Genomic DNA, 18631 nt, shown 5'->3' on the forward strand with positions numbered 1-18631 from the left:
AAGCACCGCAATTCCAGGGGATCTGCTGCCCTTTTCTGACCTCCTTAGGTATCTGGAAGCCTTGAGTTAAGCAGTTGCTGTTTTAAGCTATATGTACTTTTGGATAGTTTAATGAAAGATAACATAAAACAAAAAACAAAGACACTCATTACCGCTTTGGTAAAAAAAAATTTTCATACCTATGAAATACTAAAAGCTGAACACCTAAGAATATTGTAATATCACCCCAACTATTAAGATAGCCAGGCTAGGTGTGGTGACACATCCCTTTAGTCACAGTACTTGGGAGACTCAGACATGAAGGTCACAAGTACCAGGTCAGTTTGGGATGCATAGTAAAATTATAATTTAATAAAAGACAACCAATCTTATTATTCAGAACTCCAACGACTGTAATGTTATGATTGCAAATGACCCATTTTACACTTTCTATCAGCCTAAAACTTTAAATGAGCAGGTACTGTATATCACATGTAATATATGAATAGGTGAGAACCCACCACACAATTTCACCTCAGTAATTCAATGAGTAATAGATTTACCTTGTAAGTCAAGTACCAGTAACTCCCCTCTGGTATATTCATAGGTCCAGTGGCTAAAGGCTAGCATGATCTCTTCCAGAGTGTTGGTTGGAATGATCTCATCACCATTATTATTGTTGTATTTCCTAAATTCACCAGTCATGCATTCTTCCACAGCAAACCACTGCCCTGCTGAATGGCAGTACAACAGGAAAACTTCCAGGAACCTTACAAAAAAGATATCACCAGAGGTTGTTACTGAGATTCTAATTGATAAGCAGCATGTATAATAAATACACAACAGCAACAAAGAGTGCCAATAAAGACTGCTATCTGACTGATACTAAGTCCCCACCAAATGTAAATATTTACCTTGGAGAGTATGGTATAGATTTGGGCTTCATCTGATTAAAGGCAAATGTAAGCTTCTGTGCTGCTCTCTGTTGCTGTATTTCCTACAGAAAAGGGGGAAAGTCTTGATCAATACGTAAATAACATTTCATTTAATTTATTCACACTTCCAAAGTTAAACTATGACACTCAGATCAGAGCTTCACAAGTTCACTGGCACTTACTCTGAGACAGAGATGTAGAACCGTATCTTCTTTATAAATGCTTGACCATGTGTTTATCACCTCAGGAAGAAACGACTTAATGATATAAAGATGACCTGATTTCAGGATATCGTGCTCTGACCAGGTACACAGCACTTTGACTGCTCTTCGTAAACCGCCTCCCATTTCCTCTTTACTTAAAAACTCAATTTTGGCACAGAGGCCTAGCTGAGACCAGGAAGACATGCTGTTATTCAGTATACTGGGAGAACTCTCCTCCAGACGATACACTGTGACAGGCTCACCTGCAACACAAATAAACAGTTTAAGATCAAACCATAACTTAAAAAATGACAAAGGAGAGTAAGAATTTATAAGCATCTATGGTTAATATTAAGCAAGGAATAAAAGACAACCCCAAAGTTACAATTTTACAAAAAGTGATAAGTGATAGAAATAAAAATACACTTCCTTGGAAGGGGATGTGGCTAACTGGATAAAAATGCTTATTGGGTAAACCTGAGAAGACCAGCATATGGGCAACTGTAACCCAGTGCTGTTTGGAGCCCTGGGCTTTGCTAGCTGCCAGCCTAGTTCCAGGTGCAGTGAGAAACAAGGCATTGAGTAATAGAGCAGGACAAGCCAAGTTCTCCTCTGGTGTCTGTGTGCACACACCATCACACCTTATGCATATATTTATTTGAATTAATAAACTTTTAAAAAAGTTTAATATCACTGAACTTTAAAGACTAACATTTTTCCAACTGTAGCATGCAAAGACAAGCTGTGTGGGGGAGTACAACAAACATAAGCAGGTGGGTGCCGGAAGGGACCTTCACTGCTGGACTGTTTATTATTCCTCAGCAGACAGCCATCCACATTATTTTTTGGAGCAGGGTATTTAATTGGCCTGGAGCCCAGTGATTAGGCTAAGCTGGCTGGCCAGAGTGCCAGAAATGACAACACATACTGGTGTACCTGGGAATGAACTCATCTTCTTACTGACTCGCTCATCTTCCTAGCTCCTAGGATAAACTTTGGAAGCAAGTACGACAGTTCCGAGGTAAATGTTAGACTGCTGGTTAGAGCCACCTGTCTCACATGCCCTATAATGTCAACTTTCCAGGTTGTGAAGTAAAACAAAGAATGTTTTCTAATGCTCTCTCATGAATACCTTCTGTCCTTCTCATTAGCTAAAAGGGTGCACAAAGCTGGTATTTCTTCACAGGAATCCTCCTCAGTCTGTCCTGACCCATGTTTCTTCTAAGTTGAGATTAGAGACCAGTGATCTAATGAATGATTTGGGATTTACCTCGTGGAGGTACAGGAACGAAGGGAATACTCTGTGACAACCTCATCAGGTTATTTCTTTCCACAGCTGCATTGAAACGAGAGACAAATTATGAAATTGCTAATACTTCAAAGATCAGTAAATTTTGTTTTCAGTATCACTAACCTGAATAATAGTAATTTGTATCCAAAACGGGTTTAAATGGAGAGGCAAGACCTAAAATTGTAAATAAATCAGACTTTAAAAAGCACCTGTGCAGTATACATTTAAGCTCAGACATTCTCAAGTAATAATCTTAAATTTCTTTCCTAATCTAGCCTAATTGGGGGGGGGGGGGAGATAACCAAAAACTACTGTCACAGTCACGCTTCACTGAGGTAAAACAGTAGCCACTGTGCTCCAAACGCCTGGAAGAGCATGGGATGCTCCACTCTTCATCTTGGCATAAACTGCACTTTCATACCTGCCACTTGAAAAGAAAAATGGTTCTATTTCTTGCCCTTTGGGTTTAGGGACAATAACCACCTATTTTGGGTGTTCTAACATGAGAAGTGAGCTGGGATGTAAGAATGTCCCAGATCCCCTTTCTCCACAGCTAAATTTTATGTACTTATTTTGAGGATTTTACTTTTAATCTTAGGGAGAAGAGATGGGAGAACAATGGATTTGTGAGGTGCTAAATTCTAGAATATAAATGAGAAGGAAATCTGTTCTCTCACACAATAAAGCCAGCAGTTTTAACCCTGAGACAATATAGAGACAGAGTATGTACATACAGATAACTCTCCACGTGCATCCTGAGGACTACGACAGGGGATAACTAAGGCTGCCTGGTTAATAAGGGAAGAGGGGAGAGAAGTAGCAATCTGCAAGGCAGTGGATTTTTAGGGATACCTTTACAAGAATATCTGTAGTGCTAAAGTACATGCTACATTTGAGAAACCCCAGGCAGTTTAGTGTGAATGACTACATACAATTAGAATAGTTTGTGGAGCTATTTGAACATCACCCACTGACACTCAGTCCACAGTATCTAATTCTATGGGTCTGTGGCATCACACAGATGACTCTACAGTGATCTGAATATGCAACCAAGATTGCAAATTAATGAGCAAGAGCATAAGCATACCTGAAAGAGGTGAAGCTACAGAAGCAGGCAATATCAAATTGTGAAGAGCCTAATATGTCATGCAAAGAAAGGACACTGCATTTTACTGAATGACAATGGGAAAAAATGTAAAGCAGAGGAGTGGCAAGATCAAATCTCTTCGGAGAAATTATTTTGGTGGTAGAAGATAGACTAGCAGTAAATTACAAGAAGGAAGCCAGTATGGAATAACTACTATGAAAACCTACTTGGCAGGCAGTAACTACTGAATATGAACATATGCATAAGCTACAACCCAGCAATTTCCACCCTTAGGTATATACCATGAAAAGCAAATTTATGTTTACTAAACAACATGAACAAGAATGCTCACAGCAACAGAAAGGATAATGATTACACACTGGAAGCTGCTGAAATGTCCATCAAGTACAATGGATAAGTTCAGTATATTCCAATAAGAAAATACTATGAAATAATCCACAAACTACACTAATACAGTAATAGTGATGAATCTCATAATAGTTACACCTGCATGACTCCATTTATGTTGTACCACAAACCCACATAAAGTAAGCCACTGTGTTATTTACGATGAAGACCACAGCCAGAGCCTCGCCCATTAACATTACTCTGGGTTTGGGTGCTAGTAAATGGGTACTGGTAACAAAAGTGGTAATAATATTTTACAGGTGGGCCATGTGTCTGTAAAATTCCTATATTAAAGACAAGGGAAGTCTTCCAACTTCCCTGGCTTTTTAAAGCCTGAAGTCTCACATGTCTTACCTACAATAATATGGCAAATGGTAATTATGACCTTTAATTTTCATATTAAATCTACCACACAAACTCACCATTTAATGCTCCTCCTTCAGATGGCCTAAAGAAATATAAAAATAATATAAGCTGTACAACAACCTTAGTTTTGACTATCATTTAACTTGTGTTTATAAGGCTATAGCAATTATTTAATATAATATGATTAAAGGAATACAGATATTCAAATCTGTGCATATGAACAGTTGCCAGTCCCCTACTCCATATAAGACATATAATACATTTACATGCATTCATGTTACCGGCAACTTGTACCTCCAATGTATGGCTATATAAATATCATTATTTTGGTGCTAAATTGATGGCACTAGATCTTAAATAATATAATATTTTTATTTCATAGCTTAGTATTTGTAAAGACTCATTCCAATACTGTGGCAATGCCAGGAAATTATTTTCTATGACTCTAGAAGTATTCCAACAGACTGATTGGAAAAGGACTGAGGCATCATCATTTTGCAAGATTCAATTTCCAATATGCAATCCATTTATATTTAACAAGTCTTGGTTCCAAGTGGAAGTTTGTTGAGTCCTAAAGATCCCTGTGCAAATGAGATACATATACTGCAAAGGGGAGTAGTGGGATGTGACCAGAATGAACTTTAGGTTGAGTCCTCTCTATACACAGCTCTGAGCCTCATCTGAGACCAACTAGATCCAAAAGGATCTCTGGAAATATAGAGCCACTGTGGTCTGTCTCCGATTCCCAGAGTCCAACTGGCTCCAAAGGTTCTTTTAACTTTAGTGTCAGGAGCGTTTTGATCCAGCATTGTCCCCTTTTTTGATGCTGGTGAGCCACTCTTTCTTTTCTCTGTACTTGACTCAATCCCCAGCACCAAAAAAGAAAAAGAACTTGTATTCTGTGTTTATTTCCTAAGGCTTTGGTTATAAATGTTATACAAATGACATTAGAGATGGAAAATGAAAACCGAGCTGCCTATTTATGTCAACACTGCTTACTTTCCTTTATGTTCATTCTTCAGATTCACAAAGGAGAGACACTGAAACAAATATTGCTTGAAACTGGCCACTCTTCCTCAGCAGTACTTGTCAAGGACACTTACCCATCAATCTGTTTTGTTTACTCTTCTGATTCTGGATTTGTTAGATAATTTCAGTACCTAAGCTTTCTAGAGTTCTGTGTAATACTGCTCAAATCAAGCTATTTTCCACAAGCAGTTTAATGTTTAGTTAGAATGATTGATAAATATATCAATATTAACCAAGTACAAAGTAAAGACACCACATTGGTCATTCACCAAAGTCAGTGAAGAGAAAACAAATAAGATAAATTTGTGTAACTATACAGGAGCATTATAATAAAGTTTCTCCAATTTCATGTCTGTAACGATGAGAAATGCTATAGCAAATACCTTAAAAGGAGTAGTAAAGAGGAAAGATAGAGAAGAACAAAGACAGTATTCATTAACTTTTCAGGTCATTACGAAGACTTACATTTCTCTGTTTGATGGTCTATCTCGTAACCAATCCTTTAGCCAAAAAACAAACAGAAAAACAAATATAGATGAAGCAGTTCTATAGAATCAATGTTAACTATTTAACATTTGTTTCTTAATATGAGAACTTAATATAAAGTCCTTGCTTCATAGTTCTATGAAAGGGAATAAGCAAATTCAGGAATGTGATTTTCTACATAGTTGTGTGTGCGTGTTTCTCATCACCCAGGTCCTGAGGCTTGCACAGCAAGCGCTTTACCTGACTGACTCATGTCCCCACCTCCAGAATTTCTAGTTCAGATTCTTCTTTTTCAGATGACATTATTAGTCTCCCACCATGTCTCTGATTTTACAAATAATTTGTGCGTCTTGCCAGAGGATTTCAAAATATAAGCAGAAAAATTAAAATCACACTCACTAAATGATAATAAAGTGATAAAAAGGCAAGCATTAAGAAGACCCTACAGCATTTTTATTTTTTTTATTTTTTTTTGGTTTGATAGGATCGAACGGTGTAGCCCTGGTGTTCTGGAATCGCTTTGTAGACCGGGCAGACCTTGAACTCCTAGAGATCCACCAGCCTCTGCTTTGTGAGTGTTGGGATTAAAGATGTGTCACCAACATTGGAATTTTATTTCTCTATGTAGTTTTCAAATTTCTGAATATTTTGGAATAGTATCTTTTCCTTATCTAATGTTTTATTTATAATTACTTAAAACAAATTTATTATTTATAATCAGCTATTCGATTTTTAATTATGAGAGGTTGAAGAAAAAGGAAATAATGAAATATTATACAATTTAAATTCAACAGACTCCTAAAGAGTTGGACGTGTCACTATGAAATTTTACTAATAATTCCTTTTCCTAACATTTAAAAAAATAACATGGGTTTTTGCTTTGCATTTTAAGACAAGATCTTACTATCTAATCCAGGCTGGCCTCAAATTTGAGATGTCTGCCTCAAACTATAAATTATTGAGATTAAAGTCTTGGATTGCAGATGTGTGCCAACGATGCAGTGCTTAAGTAAAACAACTGACTATAAGTTACTGCTCTGTTGGCTGTATTGTATGAATGTTGATTTCTAGACACTGATCTGCCTTCACCTGAGCTATGGGTCTTGGCTGTCCATCTGGTTTTTAGAAAAGTTTATGAAAATCAAACATTACCACAGGTGGCTTGGGATGAATTAATTAGCTTCAATTCAATAGGTCTTGCTTTTTTCTTCTGACTATTCATGGCAGGAGGTGACTCTGTACTGTGGTCAGTTTTCTAAGACTAAGCTTGACTAACTGTCCATAAAATATTAACTAACACTTGAGATAGCCATTAGTAAGTATACGTACTTTTCAACATGCAATTTAATTGAAATGTACAAACCGGCAACAAAGCTGCTTTAGAATCTACTTCTGGAGAGTCTTCCGTCGAAGCTCTTCTACTACAGCTTTCTGTTACAAGAAAGTAAAAAGACATAGTTGAACAACTAAATCAAGTATTCACTAATAAAACAAAGTGTTTCTAGGTAGAGTATAACCTTCATAAGATTTCTTCTTTCCAGTAAAGCTAAACTGAAGAGTTGTAAGAGGCCTATAAATCTTTCAAGTTATAAAACTTATTCTTAAAATCCAGTAAAAAATAAAACATAATTTAAAAACAAGTCAATATGATGCCCAGGCTGTCTCTACCTTAAAAATGACCCATCTACTTCTGTCACTTAAGCAGCCCTAACTATAGTTTCTGACACTGTACAGGATTTGTTTAGGTTTTATTAACTTTAAGCTTAAAAATGTTCCATGAAAGGAAATAGAATTATTATTATTCTTTCTTCTTCTTTTTCTCCTCCCCCTTCTTTCTCTTTTTTCAAATCATCATCACCATCACTCATTATCTGACACAGGGTCCTATTTGTAGCCCTGGTTAGCCTGGAATCTGATATACAGAACACTTCCCTCCAGCTTACGCAGATCCACCCGACTGCTGTCTTATTGTTATCATTAAAAATTTTAATTAAGATTCTCTGGTTTGCAATTACATATGACTGTAAGCCTGCATGTGGGTTCTGGGAATCAAGCCTAGATCCTCTTCTCTCCCTCCCACCTGTTATCTGACGATAATAAGGAGTGTCATAGTATTCCTTCCACTCTTGAGTTAATAGCCTGTGGTCACAGTCTTTTTTTTTTTTTTTTAAATCCCAAGTAAACTTTAAAATGTAAAGTATTTTTGGAAAGGTCAAGAAATTAAAGGTCTCAGAAAAAGTTCTAAGAATACAGAGTGTTAGGCAGGGTGTCTGCCTTGAGGTCAAGTGCCATAAGTCCCTATCTCAAAAAACAAATGTAAAGTAAAAAAATAGAAATTTGAAATATATTACAAAATGCTGGGTAAAACTTTTGAAGTAACTTGAAAAGAATATTTAGTCAAATAGAGAATTTAGGATGCTTATTTAAATATGCTTGTGACATTACCGCACTGGCAGGAAAGGATGATGTACATACTTGTGTTATATATTCAATCCACAAACAGTGGGGAAAGAGTTCAGCTTCTGCTTAGTTAAGAAAGCTAAGAGCTTAAGTATACTTAAGTGACCCCGAAAATTCAACCAGAGAATAGCTGATAAACCACCTCAGCAAAGTGGTTGGATATAAAATTAACTCAAACAAATCAGTAGCCTTCCTCTACTCAAAGGATAAACAGGCTGAGAAAGAAATTAGGGAAAAGACATCCTTCACAATAGTCACAAACAATATAAAATATCTTGGTGTGACTCTAACCAAGGAAGTGAAAGATCTGTATAACAAGAACTTCAAGTCTCTGAAGAAAGAAATTGAAGAAAGTCTCAGAAGATGAAAAGATCTCCCATGCTCATGGATTAGCAGGATTAATATAGTAAAAATGGCCATCTTGCCAAAAGCAATCTACAGATTCAATGCAATCCCCATCAAAATTCTAACTCAATTCTTCATAGAGTTGGAAAGAGCAATTTGCAAATTCGTCTGGAATAACAAAAGATCCAGGATAGCAAAAACTATTCTCAACAATAAAAGAACTGCTGGGGGAATCATGATCCCCAACCCCAAGATTTATTACAGAGCAATAGTTATAAAAACTGTATGTTATTAATACAGAGACAGGCAGGTATATCAATGGAATAGAACTGAAGACCCAGAAATGAACTCACACACCCATGATCATTAGATCTTTAACAAAGGAGCTAAAACCATCCAGTGGGGGGGGGGGGGGGAGCATTTTCAACAATTGGTGCTGGTTCAACTGGATGTCAGCATGTAGAAGAATGCAAATCGATCTATTCTTATTACTCTGTACAAAGCTCAACTCCAAGTGGATCAAGGACTTCCACATAAAACCAGATATAGTAAAACTAATAGAAGGAAAAGGGGGAAAGAGCTTCAAACACTTGGGCACTGGAGAAAATTTCCTGAACAAAAAACCAATGACTTATTCTCTAAGATCAATAATTGACAAATGGGACCTCATAAAATTGCAAAGCTTCTGTCAGGCAAAGAATATTGTTAACAGAACCAAACGGCAACCAACAAATTGGGAAAAGATCTTTACCAATCCTACATCTGATAGAGAGCTACTATCCAATATATACAAAGAATTCAAGAAGTTGAGACACCAGAGAATCAAATAACCCTATTTAAAAGTGGGGGACAAAACTAGACAAAAAATTCTCAACTGAAGAATATCAAATGGCTGAGAAGCACCTAAAGAAACATTCAACATCCTTAGTCAGCAGGGAAATGCAAATCAAAATGACCTTGAGATTCCACCTCACAACAGTTAGAATGGCTAAGATCAAAAACTCAGGTGACAGCAGATGCTGGCGAGGATGTGGAGAAAGAGAAACACTCCTCCACTGTTGGTGGGACTGCAAATTGGTACGACCACTCTAGAAATCAGTCTGGCAGTAACTCAGAAAATTAGACATAGTACTACCATACCCAAAAGATGCTCTAGCATACAACAGAGACACATGTTCCACTATGTTCATAGCAGCCTTGTTTGTAATAGCCAGAAACTGGAAAGAACCCAGATGTCTTTCAACAGAGGAATGGATACAGAAATTGTGGTACATTTACACAATGGAGTACTACTCAGCCATTAAAAACAATGACTTTATGAAATTCTTAGCAAATAGATGGAATTAGAAAATATTACCCTGAGTGAGGTAATCCAGTCACAAAAGAACACACATGGTATGCACTCACTGATAAGTGGATATTAGCCCAAAAGTTTAGATTACCCAAGATAAAATCCACAGACCACATGAAGCTCAAGAAGTTGGAAGACCAAAGAGTGGATGCTTCTTAAAAGGGAGAACAAAATTTTCATAATAGGAAATACAGAGACAAAATTTGGAGCAGAGACTGTAGGAAAGGCCATCCAGAGATTTCCCCACCTGGGGATCCATCCATCCCATATATAGTCAAACCCAGACAATATTGTGGATGCCAAGAAATGCATGCTGACAGGTATCTGCTATAGCTGTCTCCTGAGAGGCTCTGCCAGAGTCAGATGCTCTCAATCAACCACAGGACTGTGAATGAGGTCCCCAATGGAGGAGTTATGTTAGAAAAAGGACTGAAGGTTTTCAACTCCACAGGAAGAACAATATCAATCAACCAGACCCAGACCCCTCCCCCCACAGAGACTAAACCACCAACCAGAGAGTACACACAGAAGAACCCATGGCTTCAGCAGCATATGTAGCAGAAGATGGCCTTATCAACCATCAAGAAGAGGAGAGGTCCTTAGCCCTGTGTAGGGGAATGCCAGGGCAGGGAGATTGGAGGGAGTGGGTAAGTGGGTGAACACTCTCACAGAGGCAGGGGGTGGGGGGATCGGATAGGGGGAGCCCAGAGGGGAAACTGGAAAAGGGATAATAACTTCATTTAAATGTAAGTAAGGAAAATATCAAGAAAGAAAAAGAAAGGAAGGAAGGAAGGAAGGAAGAAGAGAGAGAGAGAAAGAAAGAAAAGAAAAGAAAAGAAAGAAAAAGAAAGAAAGAAAGAAAGAAAGGAAGAGAAAGAAAGAAAGAGAAAGTAGGTAAGCAAGCAAGCTAAGAGCTAGGCACAGTGGGACACACCTTGAATCTCAGCTTTCAGGAGACAGAGGCAGGTAAATTGCTAGTTTGAGTTTGAGGCTAGCCTGGTCTAGATCTATGAGGAGTCCCAGGACAGCCAGGGCTACGCTGGAAGATCCTGTCTCACAAACAAACAAAGAACAAGCAAACTAAGAGATGTGATCTACAAGTGAAAGAGGAGGATGGAGTAATATAATTGTGTTACTTTTAGAAAGAAAACACACATTATCTAAAATACTGACAAGTCTCACCTTTTCCTTGATAATTACTTCTATCTTTACTGGCCTTATTTCCAGGACTAGAATATAAAATAAAAACAGATACAACTTCTGTCTTATTTCTCATCTTATTTCTCACTATACCATGATAAAATATGACTTGTTTTAAGTTTTTACAGATAACTTGTATTGTAATTAAAGAAATCCATCCATACATTACTAAGTAACATTTATGCATAAATAGATGGCTCAATTTTATCAAATGCCTTTTCCGCATCTATTAAAATGACATGATTTTTAGGCTTGAATATGCTGCTATCATGTACACAGTAAATGACATACTATTTATTACTAAGGTGCTTGACAAATAAATACTTAAAGCTTTGTACATTTGTTAACAGAAATTATAATGAGGTGAAAATACCTTGTTCTGAGTGAAGAGAAGTAGAAGTCTTATGACATTCACTGTATCCAGCAACACCCACATGTTTCAACATGTTTTCAGGAGTTTCATTCTGTATAGATTATATATGCACATAAATTTTAAAAGCAACTGAATTTCAATATACTTTATTTTACTTGATCATTAAAAGGTATGTAACAGATTTGGTTACTTCAGTGTGAAACTCACAAACTACTTGAAACTACCTACTCATTTGAATGAATCCTTTTTATATTGATATAAATTCTCAAGATGTTTGGAAAAATATAAAAAATGGGGAAAAACTGAAACCAAAACTAATACTTAATAAAGGAGTAGATGCCACTGTGGCTTACTGTATACTATTCAGTAGAAACTGTTTGTTAAAACCTTCTCTTTGAATCTGCTCTGATATATTATTTCAATCCCTTTGAAAGGTTCCTTATTGTTTTGTATTACTCGTACATTTAAGAGGCCTGCTGCCTTTCTGGCTTAATAATCACTTTGGTGAATGTGATAGTACACGCCCGCAGTCCCCGTTCTTTGGAAGTAAAGGCAAGGCAGATAAGGACTTAGAAACTAGCCCAAGCCTAAACTACACAAGATTCTCAAGATTACCAAAAGATTTAACAGAAGAGCAACTGTGAGCAAATACTTTGATTGGTTCACTAAACGTACATCGATTTCCTCCATCTAAAAGGTTATGTAAGTGTAAACTGAGCTTCTGCCTCTCTCACACACTAAGTAGATGATACTGGATATTCAGGCACCTCTGAATGCACCATGACCATGTTTTATATACCATCCTGCTGTTTCTCTCTGAATCAATAAAATCATACAACTATCTTCAAACTTTAAGGTAAATAGGAAAGAAACACAAATCATTGCTTCCCAATTTGCTGATATTTACCAGTTAAATTTAGAGCATCTTCTTACTAGACATTATGTTCATCATTTTAGTACAGTGCTTTAATGAGAATCCATGTCATGATAAATACAAATGTTACGATCAATATTAAACTGCATCTGAGCCTTTTACACGCAGGGTGGTATATAACATGCCTGATAGCAATCGAACAGTTAACTTTGGATCATATGAGGAGGGATGACTCAAGTTTCTCAGTTATTATATCCTTGGCTGTATATTTAGGAAAAAAAAAATCTTGTTTCATTTTTTTCGTTATTCCAAGGCACTCATGATGTAATTAGCTACATCACTGTTCTTAAGGTGAAAAGTAGCCACAGGCAATTTATGACAGCAATAGAAATAAAAACTAATTTTAGGCAAGAAATACTTATTATTTTTTTTTTGCCAATCATTCCATATACTCCTTAAACATTAGTAAAAATTTATTTAACAGTTGACATATGTACATTTTATAAATAGCTTTTAACTTCTAGATTCTAAGTTCTTTAAGAGCTAGAATCATGTTCTAATGAACTTTGAGTCCTGGAAGAAAAATTCAGTAATTACTCTATAAAAAAGGAAACAGAGAAAAGCATTTTTTAAAAAAGGAAAATGTTAAACATTTTATTTCAGTCAATAAAAATACAAGCTACTTTCTCCCTTTTGAAACAGCCATTTCAAATATCTGGGGTATTATCCTGATGACAATCTCAGCTGATCCACTTTTTATTGAAAAATAAAGTTTAATTTTATTTAGAAGAAATTATTATAAAAGTGAAATTACATTTAATTCTGTTGTTATGAAGTGTCTACTTACAGGTAACAGTTCTCTTTTTTTGTTTGATGGTTCTTTAAACCTCTGTAAATCCATACTATCTCTGTGCCCTTAACAGGGAAAAAGGGGGAAAAAAGTTGCAATGAAACTCTTTCTTCCCTATTACATGAAGTACAATCTTAGAAACAAATGATTTATGTTGCTCTTTCAAGTCATTTACAGGCTCTGCAAACTTTTTTTTTAATAGCCATACTAAAAATAGCTACCAGGAGGATATCCAAAGCAAACAACAAAGATCTTCTGTTGATAACCCCACAAATGATGTAAGTAAACCTTGGTATTAAAGGGGGACATTTTTACTCTTAATAATAAAATATAAAGATTGAGCTGGAATAGACCTGCAATCCCAGCATCTGTAAAGAGGAGGCAGGACCAAACAAGTCTAAGGGAAACATGGAAATGTTATTCTATTCTTCAGATAAGCTAATGATAAACATAAGTATGTTTGGTACCTAGATAGCATGTCAGGTTGACCTTAATATAGATATTCTACATGGTCTTATTAACATGTTCTCCAGCTAATCATTACAATGTCCACAACTTGATAAATCTGCAAGGTGGGAAAGCTATAAAAATAGTTAAAGACAGAAGAAGCCAAAGACAAAAAGGCCTCAAGCTCTTAGAATAGTATGAATACTACTCCAAAGAACAGGTTATTCCAGAAACTTCCATAGTTTTAAATACTTTAATACTCTTATTTACAAGGAGATGGTTAGAACACTATATATTCCCAAATCACAGCTAGTCCTATGATATTTTCTCTCTTCAGTTATTTATTCTCCTCTATGTGGCATATGGTCAGCATTTAAATATGCTGAGGTCTATATTACTATTTAATGTAAGACAATTAGCTCATAGTGATAAGACTATGTTTACAATAATGCCATGACTGGGGAAACTGAAGCAGAATTCTAAATTCAAGGACAACTTGGGCTATGTAGCAAGACCCTGTCTCCAAAAACCAAACAAAACACCAAAACCCCCAAAAATCCAAATAAAACACCCTAAGCATAAAAATCTGTGTTGTTCTAACGGTTCTTCCTATTGTAACTAAGCTTTTTAGGGACTTCTCCAACACTCTCCTCACACGATTTATTTCATTATAGTCCAGTTCTTCATCAGTTCCCTGTTATTAATTTAGGATTAAGCGATTACAGTTATAAGACTTTCTTTTGCACCAGTCTCCTCTGCTCTAATGGCGGCATGACTGCTGTGGAGTAAACTGCTTTCTAATCAGATATGAGGTTCATGATACAAAAGATCAATGCCTGATACTGTAAATTCATGTCTGGGAAGGTCATAGACCATAAGGCAGATCTTACTACTATTACTTTGATAACTGATGATGCATCAAACTACCTTCTAGATGCTTGTTTATACTAATAGACCTGGGCTGCTCTCAATTATGGTAAGAGAAGCTTCATTATGCAGCAGGCAGCAGGCAGTGCAAAGACACAGAATTCATTAACATCTGGGAGTGCTAACTCTTAATTAAGATGTTCCCACCAGCCAATACTTAGGGACTGCTGTGGAGAAGGTAGAAAAACATAAAAGGTACCCCCTCTGTGCTGGTTCTGTAGTGTACAAGGTATCTGACAAAAGTAGGAAAGGGAGCTGGAGAGCTGTCTCAGTGGCTAAGAGTACTTGTTCATCTTGAAAAGGATCCAGGTTCAGTTCCCAGCACCCACAATGTGGCTTACAACTAGCCATCCAAATCTTGACTTTCAGGGGACCTGATACCTTCATGGGCAACAGACACGCTCATGGTGCACAGACATATATACAGGCAGAAACTCATACACATAATGAAAATATTTAAAAAGAATCATGCTTTCATCTTTACATCCATAATTGACTAGACCATAAATACAGACATATTTGATTGGTACCGTAATAACATTTGCTATTAGGTGAACCATTTCTTTTCTGTTTTTTTAAAGTTTTCATGACTGCACTGCCTAATGTTAAGTAATGAATGAGTATGCTGTCCCTGTAAGTCCTAACATAATTACTTGTAGTGTACCTTTCACTTTCAACACTGTCCTGATTCGTATATGAAACTGCACATTGGCCCTATTCATACTGGTGTCAGCTTTGAGCCTCTCTTATAGCCCCTACTTTCAGTCAGATCCCTTCAATAACTGACAAACCCAACTGAAAACATATTTAAATTTAAAAGACAGAGCCCACATAAGTATACTATAATTAATGACACCAAGTAGGTACCTAACAATATCCAATTGATTTTTTAATATTTCTGATCCTGTCATATACTACATTTTTATTAGTGAATTACTTTTCTAAGGTAGTATTTCTAAAATGAAAAGAAACACTAATATGCAGTAAGAGTTTGCCAAACTTACCCACAAATGCTCCAAATTCTATGTTATCCCCTTCTGCAGCTTTATAGAAAATGGGTTCTGGATCTTTGGTTGTGGATTCCAAGTGGCTTTTGCAACTTGGCTGGGATGGGGTACTCACAGAAAATTTGGTTGGTGGGGAAGACATATGTGGTGAACTATTAGGTGAACTGCCTAGTTTTTGATTTTTATTAAATATTTTTAACATTTCTACCCCATGTCGTCTCTGTCGTAATTCTGGGGGAGAAACAGCACTTGGGATTAAGGCACCACAGGAGGAACCAGCCTCTGGAATGTTGAATTCTTTTCTCTGGGGTATCACAGGCAAATCTTGTCCAAACAGGTTATACTGCGGGTCTTTTTCATCTTTCATAAAAATATTACAAAGAAAAGGATTATTATTTTCTCGATCACCTTGAGGAAGAGAGGAACTCAGTGTATTTACAACACTGGGCTTCTTCCATATAGGTCTTATAGGAACATCCTCAATAAGATTCTGAGCCAAGTGTTTGGAAATACTCAGTTCTCGTGTGATCTCATTGTGCACTTTGCTAGCTTCTGAAGCTTTCTGGGCTGTAAGTGTTTTTAAAGTATCTACTGTTAGGGCTGAGAGATCTTGCAGATGACCAATCTGAGAATCTAAAGACTGTAATGATCTTTTTATGTAGTTGACACGATCTCCAACTTCTTTAATCTGAATGCTCATCTGCTCCACTCTGTAGGGGGATAAAAAGGGCATTTTATAGATGTTAAAATTAATGTAGATGGGACAAGGAGACTGGCTTTGGAAAGGAGAGTTTGAGCTCAGGAATCCACATATGTGCATAAGAAAGAACATCTGCAAGGTTGTGCTCTAATGCCTACTTATGCCAAGGCATAAAAGCCCCCCACCACATCATCCATAAACAGGTGCAATAATTTTTAAAAAAATAGATGATTTTTTGTAGTCTAAATGGATGATAGTGGAGTATGAGAAATTTTACGTTTTAAACAATACATTGCCAAAATAAAGTATGGTTATGAATTTACACAACTCACACCTTGTATTTCAGAAGGATGCAATGCTGCTAATGCTATCATAATTAAAACACAAAGAGTTTTGTTTTGGAGACAGGGTTTCTCTGGCTGTCCTGGAACTTGCTCTCTAGACCAGAAAGGCCTCATTTATGGAACTCAAGAGATCTACCTAGATCTGTCTGAGTGATGGGATTAAAGGTGTGAACCCCACCATACCTGGCTTAAGCTATTTGAAGTCTATTCACAAAAACTATATACACCTACATATACAAAAGATCATCAGTGACATACACAAACACCATGTGCTTATGCTATGAAACAAAAACAGTGTAAGGAAATAAAAGCTTTAAAACGGTAATGACAGCTTTTTTTTCTCTTCTTAAATAATTAAGAACCAACTCTTCTCTCCTTTGCAACTAGTCAAAAAACAAGAGTGCTAATGCTAAGTACCAGACTCAGAGGTACATTTCCCTAATTAAGTCCGAGGCCTGAACTTGACCCCCAGCACCACTAAGAGTTGTTAAGCTGGTCTTTCAGGGACTATGATCATGGTGGCTCACAATTGTCTGTAACACCAGTTCCATGGGATCCAATGCCTTCTTCTGACCTCCTTGAGAAAGATGCATGTACGCGCGCACACACGTATACCCACATCCACACATATACACACAAGCAAAGCACCCATACACATAAAATAAAAAAAGATTAAAATATATTTATGAAAAGTAAATAAAATAAAAGCTTGTAATGAGAGATCTACTGGGTTAGATGTAGTAAATGCAAAAAACTGACCTGTTTTCTCAATGTGTAAATATAAAACCTTTTACTTGTTAAAATAAACTGAATAGTGAACAAGTATCAACTAACGAGATTCATTCTGACATATTAAAGAACATACGAACCTTTCAAAAGTGACACGAATTCTCTCTTCACTTCCAGAATTGAATTTATCATCTTTCTCATCAAAATACATCTCAACACACTGTTCTTCAAAGTCATGGAGTTTCTTTTGATCTTCTTCTGTTAAGTAAAGTTCTAAGAAGAAGCCCAGAAAGAAATTAGAAAACCAGGTTTCAGACTTCAGTGTTGTCTTGTCTTTGGTTTATTTGGACAGGGCCCCTCTACACAGCTTATCTATCATCCATCCATCATCCATCGATCCATCATATAGACAAGGTCTTTCTATAAAGGCTGGCTGTCCTAGAGCTCACTACTGTAGACCAAACTGGACTGGAACTCATGGACACCCCTTTGCTTCTGCCTCCCGATACTGAGATTAAAGGCTAGCACCACCATGCCCACCAAGTTTTAATTACCCCTTTCTTACTATACTTCTCTCAGCTCTTTTATCACACAGCTTATCAGAGAAAGAAAACCATGAAAAATTTAAACACAACTGGCATGGTGATTTATCCCAAGTAGTATAAGGATGCACTAATTTTTTTTTAACAGAATGTTAAATATGGCTTCTAAAAAAGATAAAATGATATAGCTTGCATTAACCATTTAAACAAAAACAACAAAATCCTTAAATATTATTTCCCAACGACAATAACACATAAGTACCATTCCCAAAAGAAGTTAAATCTAAACTAACTCTTGCATATATTGTATTGCTTTGCTTTTGTTTAAGTTTATTTTGAAGCCAAATAAGAATTATACCATGGCACCAACAGAGATTTAGATTACCCCCAATTAAATGTTCAAACATAAAGGCAGTTTCATGAAGACTTTGTAGTACCAGAACAGAGAAAGTAATAAATCAAGGCATTTCTCAAATACACATGACGGACATCTCAGCTATAAGGCTCAGGTATGACGTGATGACATTTAAACCTTTTGACTGATAGAAAAGATAAGGGTGTTAAAGTCAACACATTTAAAATGTTTACATGTAGTCAGGGTGTTAAGTCTGACACAGGGTGGGAAATGGAGGGTGGCTGCAAGAAACAGCTATATTGCAGGCTAAGACCAGCCCACAAGATTAAGTAACACATCACAT

The 18631-nt window shown here is 36.5% G+C and overlaps 1 protein-coding gene across 1 annotated transcript in view; it reads right to left on the reverse strand.

Moving 5' to 3' along the window:
• TRPM7 (transient receptor potential cation channel subfamily M member 7) overlaps positions 1-18631 on the reverse strand; it is an 82097-nt gene that overhangs the window by 5083 nt on the left and 58383 nt on the right. The window contains exons 25-36 of the mRNA XM_080931322.1: positions 17532-17664; positions 15616-16328; positions 13235-13302; positions 11514-11604; positions 7148-7215; positions 5764-5798; positions 4326-4351; positions 2532-2582; positions 2388-2453; positions 1097-1380; positions 894-976; positions 543-748 (exon numbers count right to left, since the gene is read on the reverse strand). Coding sequence (XP_080787448.1) covers positions 543-748; positions 894-976; positions 1097-1380; positions 2388-2453; positions 2532-2582; positions 4326-4351; positions 5764-5798; positions 7148-7215; positions 11514-11604; positions 13235-13302; positions 15616-16328; positions 17532-17664 — 1824 coding nt within the window. The remainder of the gene's footprint in view (positions 1-542; positions 749-893; positions 977-1096; positions 1381-2387; positions 2454-2531; positions 2583-4325; positions 4352-5763; positions 5799-7147; positions 7216-11513; positions 11605-13234; positions 13303-15615; positions 16329-17531; positions 17665-18631) is intronic.

This window comes from Micromys minutus (genome assembly GCF_963924665.1).
Source record: "Micromys minutus genome assembly, chromosome: 17".
In the NCBI taxonomy this organism is placed as follows: domain Eukaryota; kingdom Metazoa; phylum Chordata; class Mammalia; order Rodentia; family Muridae; genus Micromys; species Micromys minutus.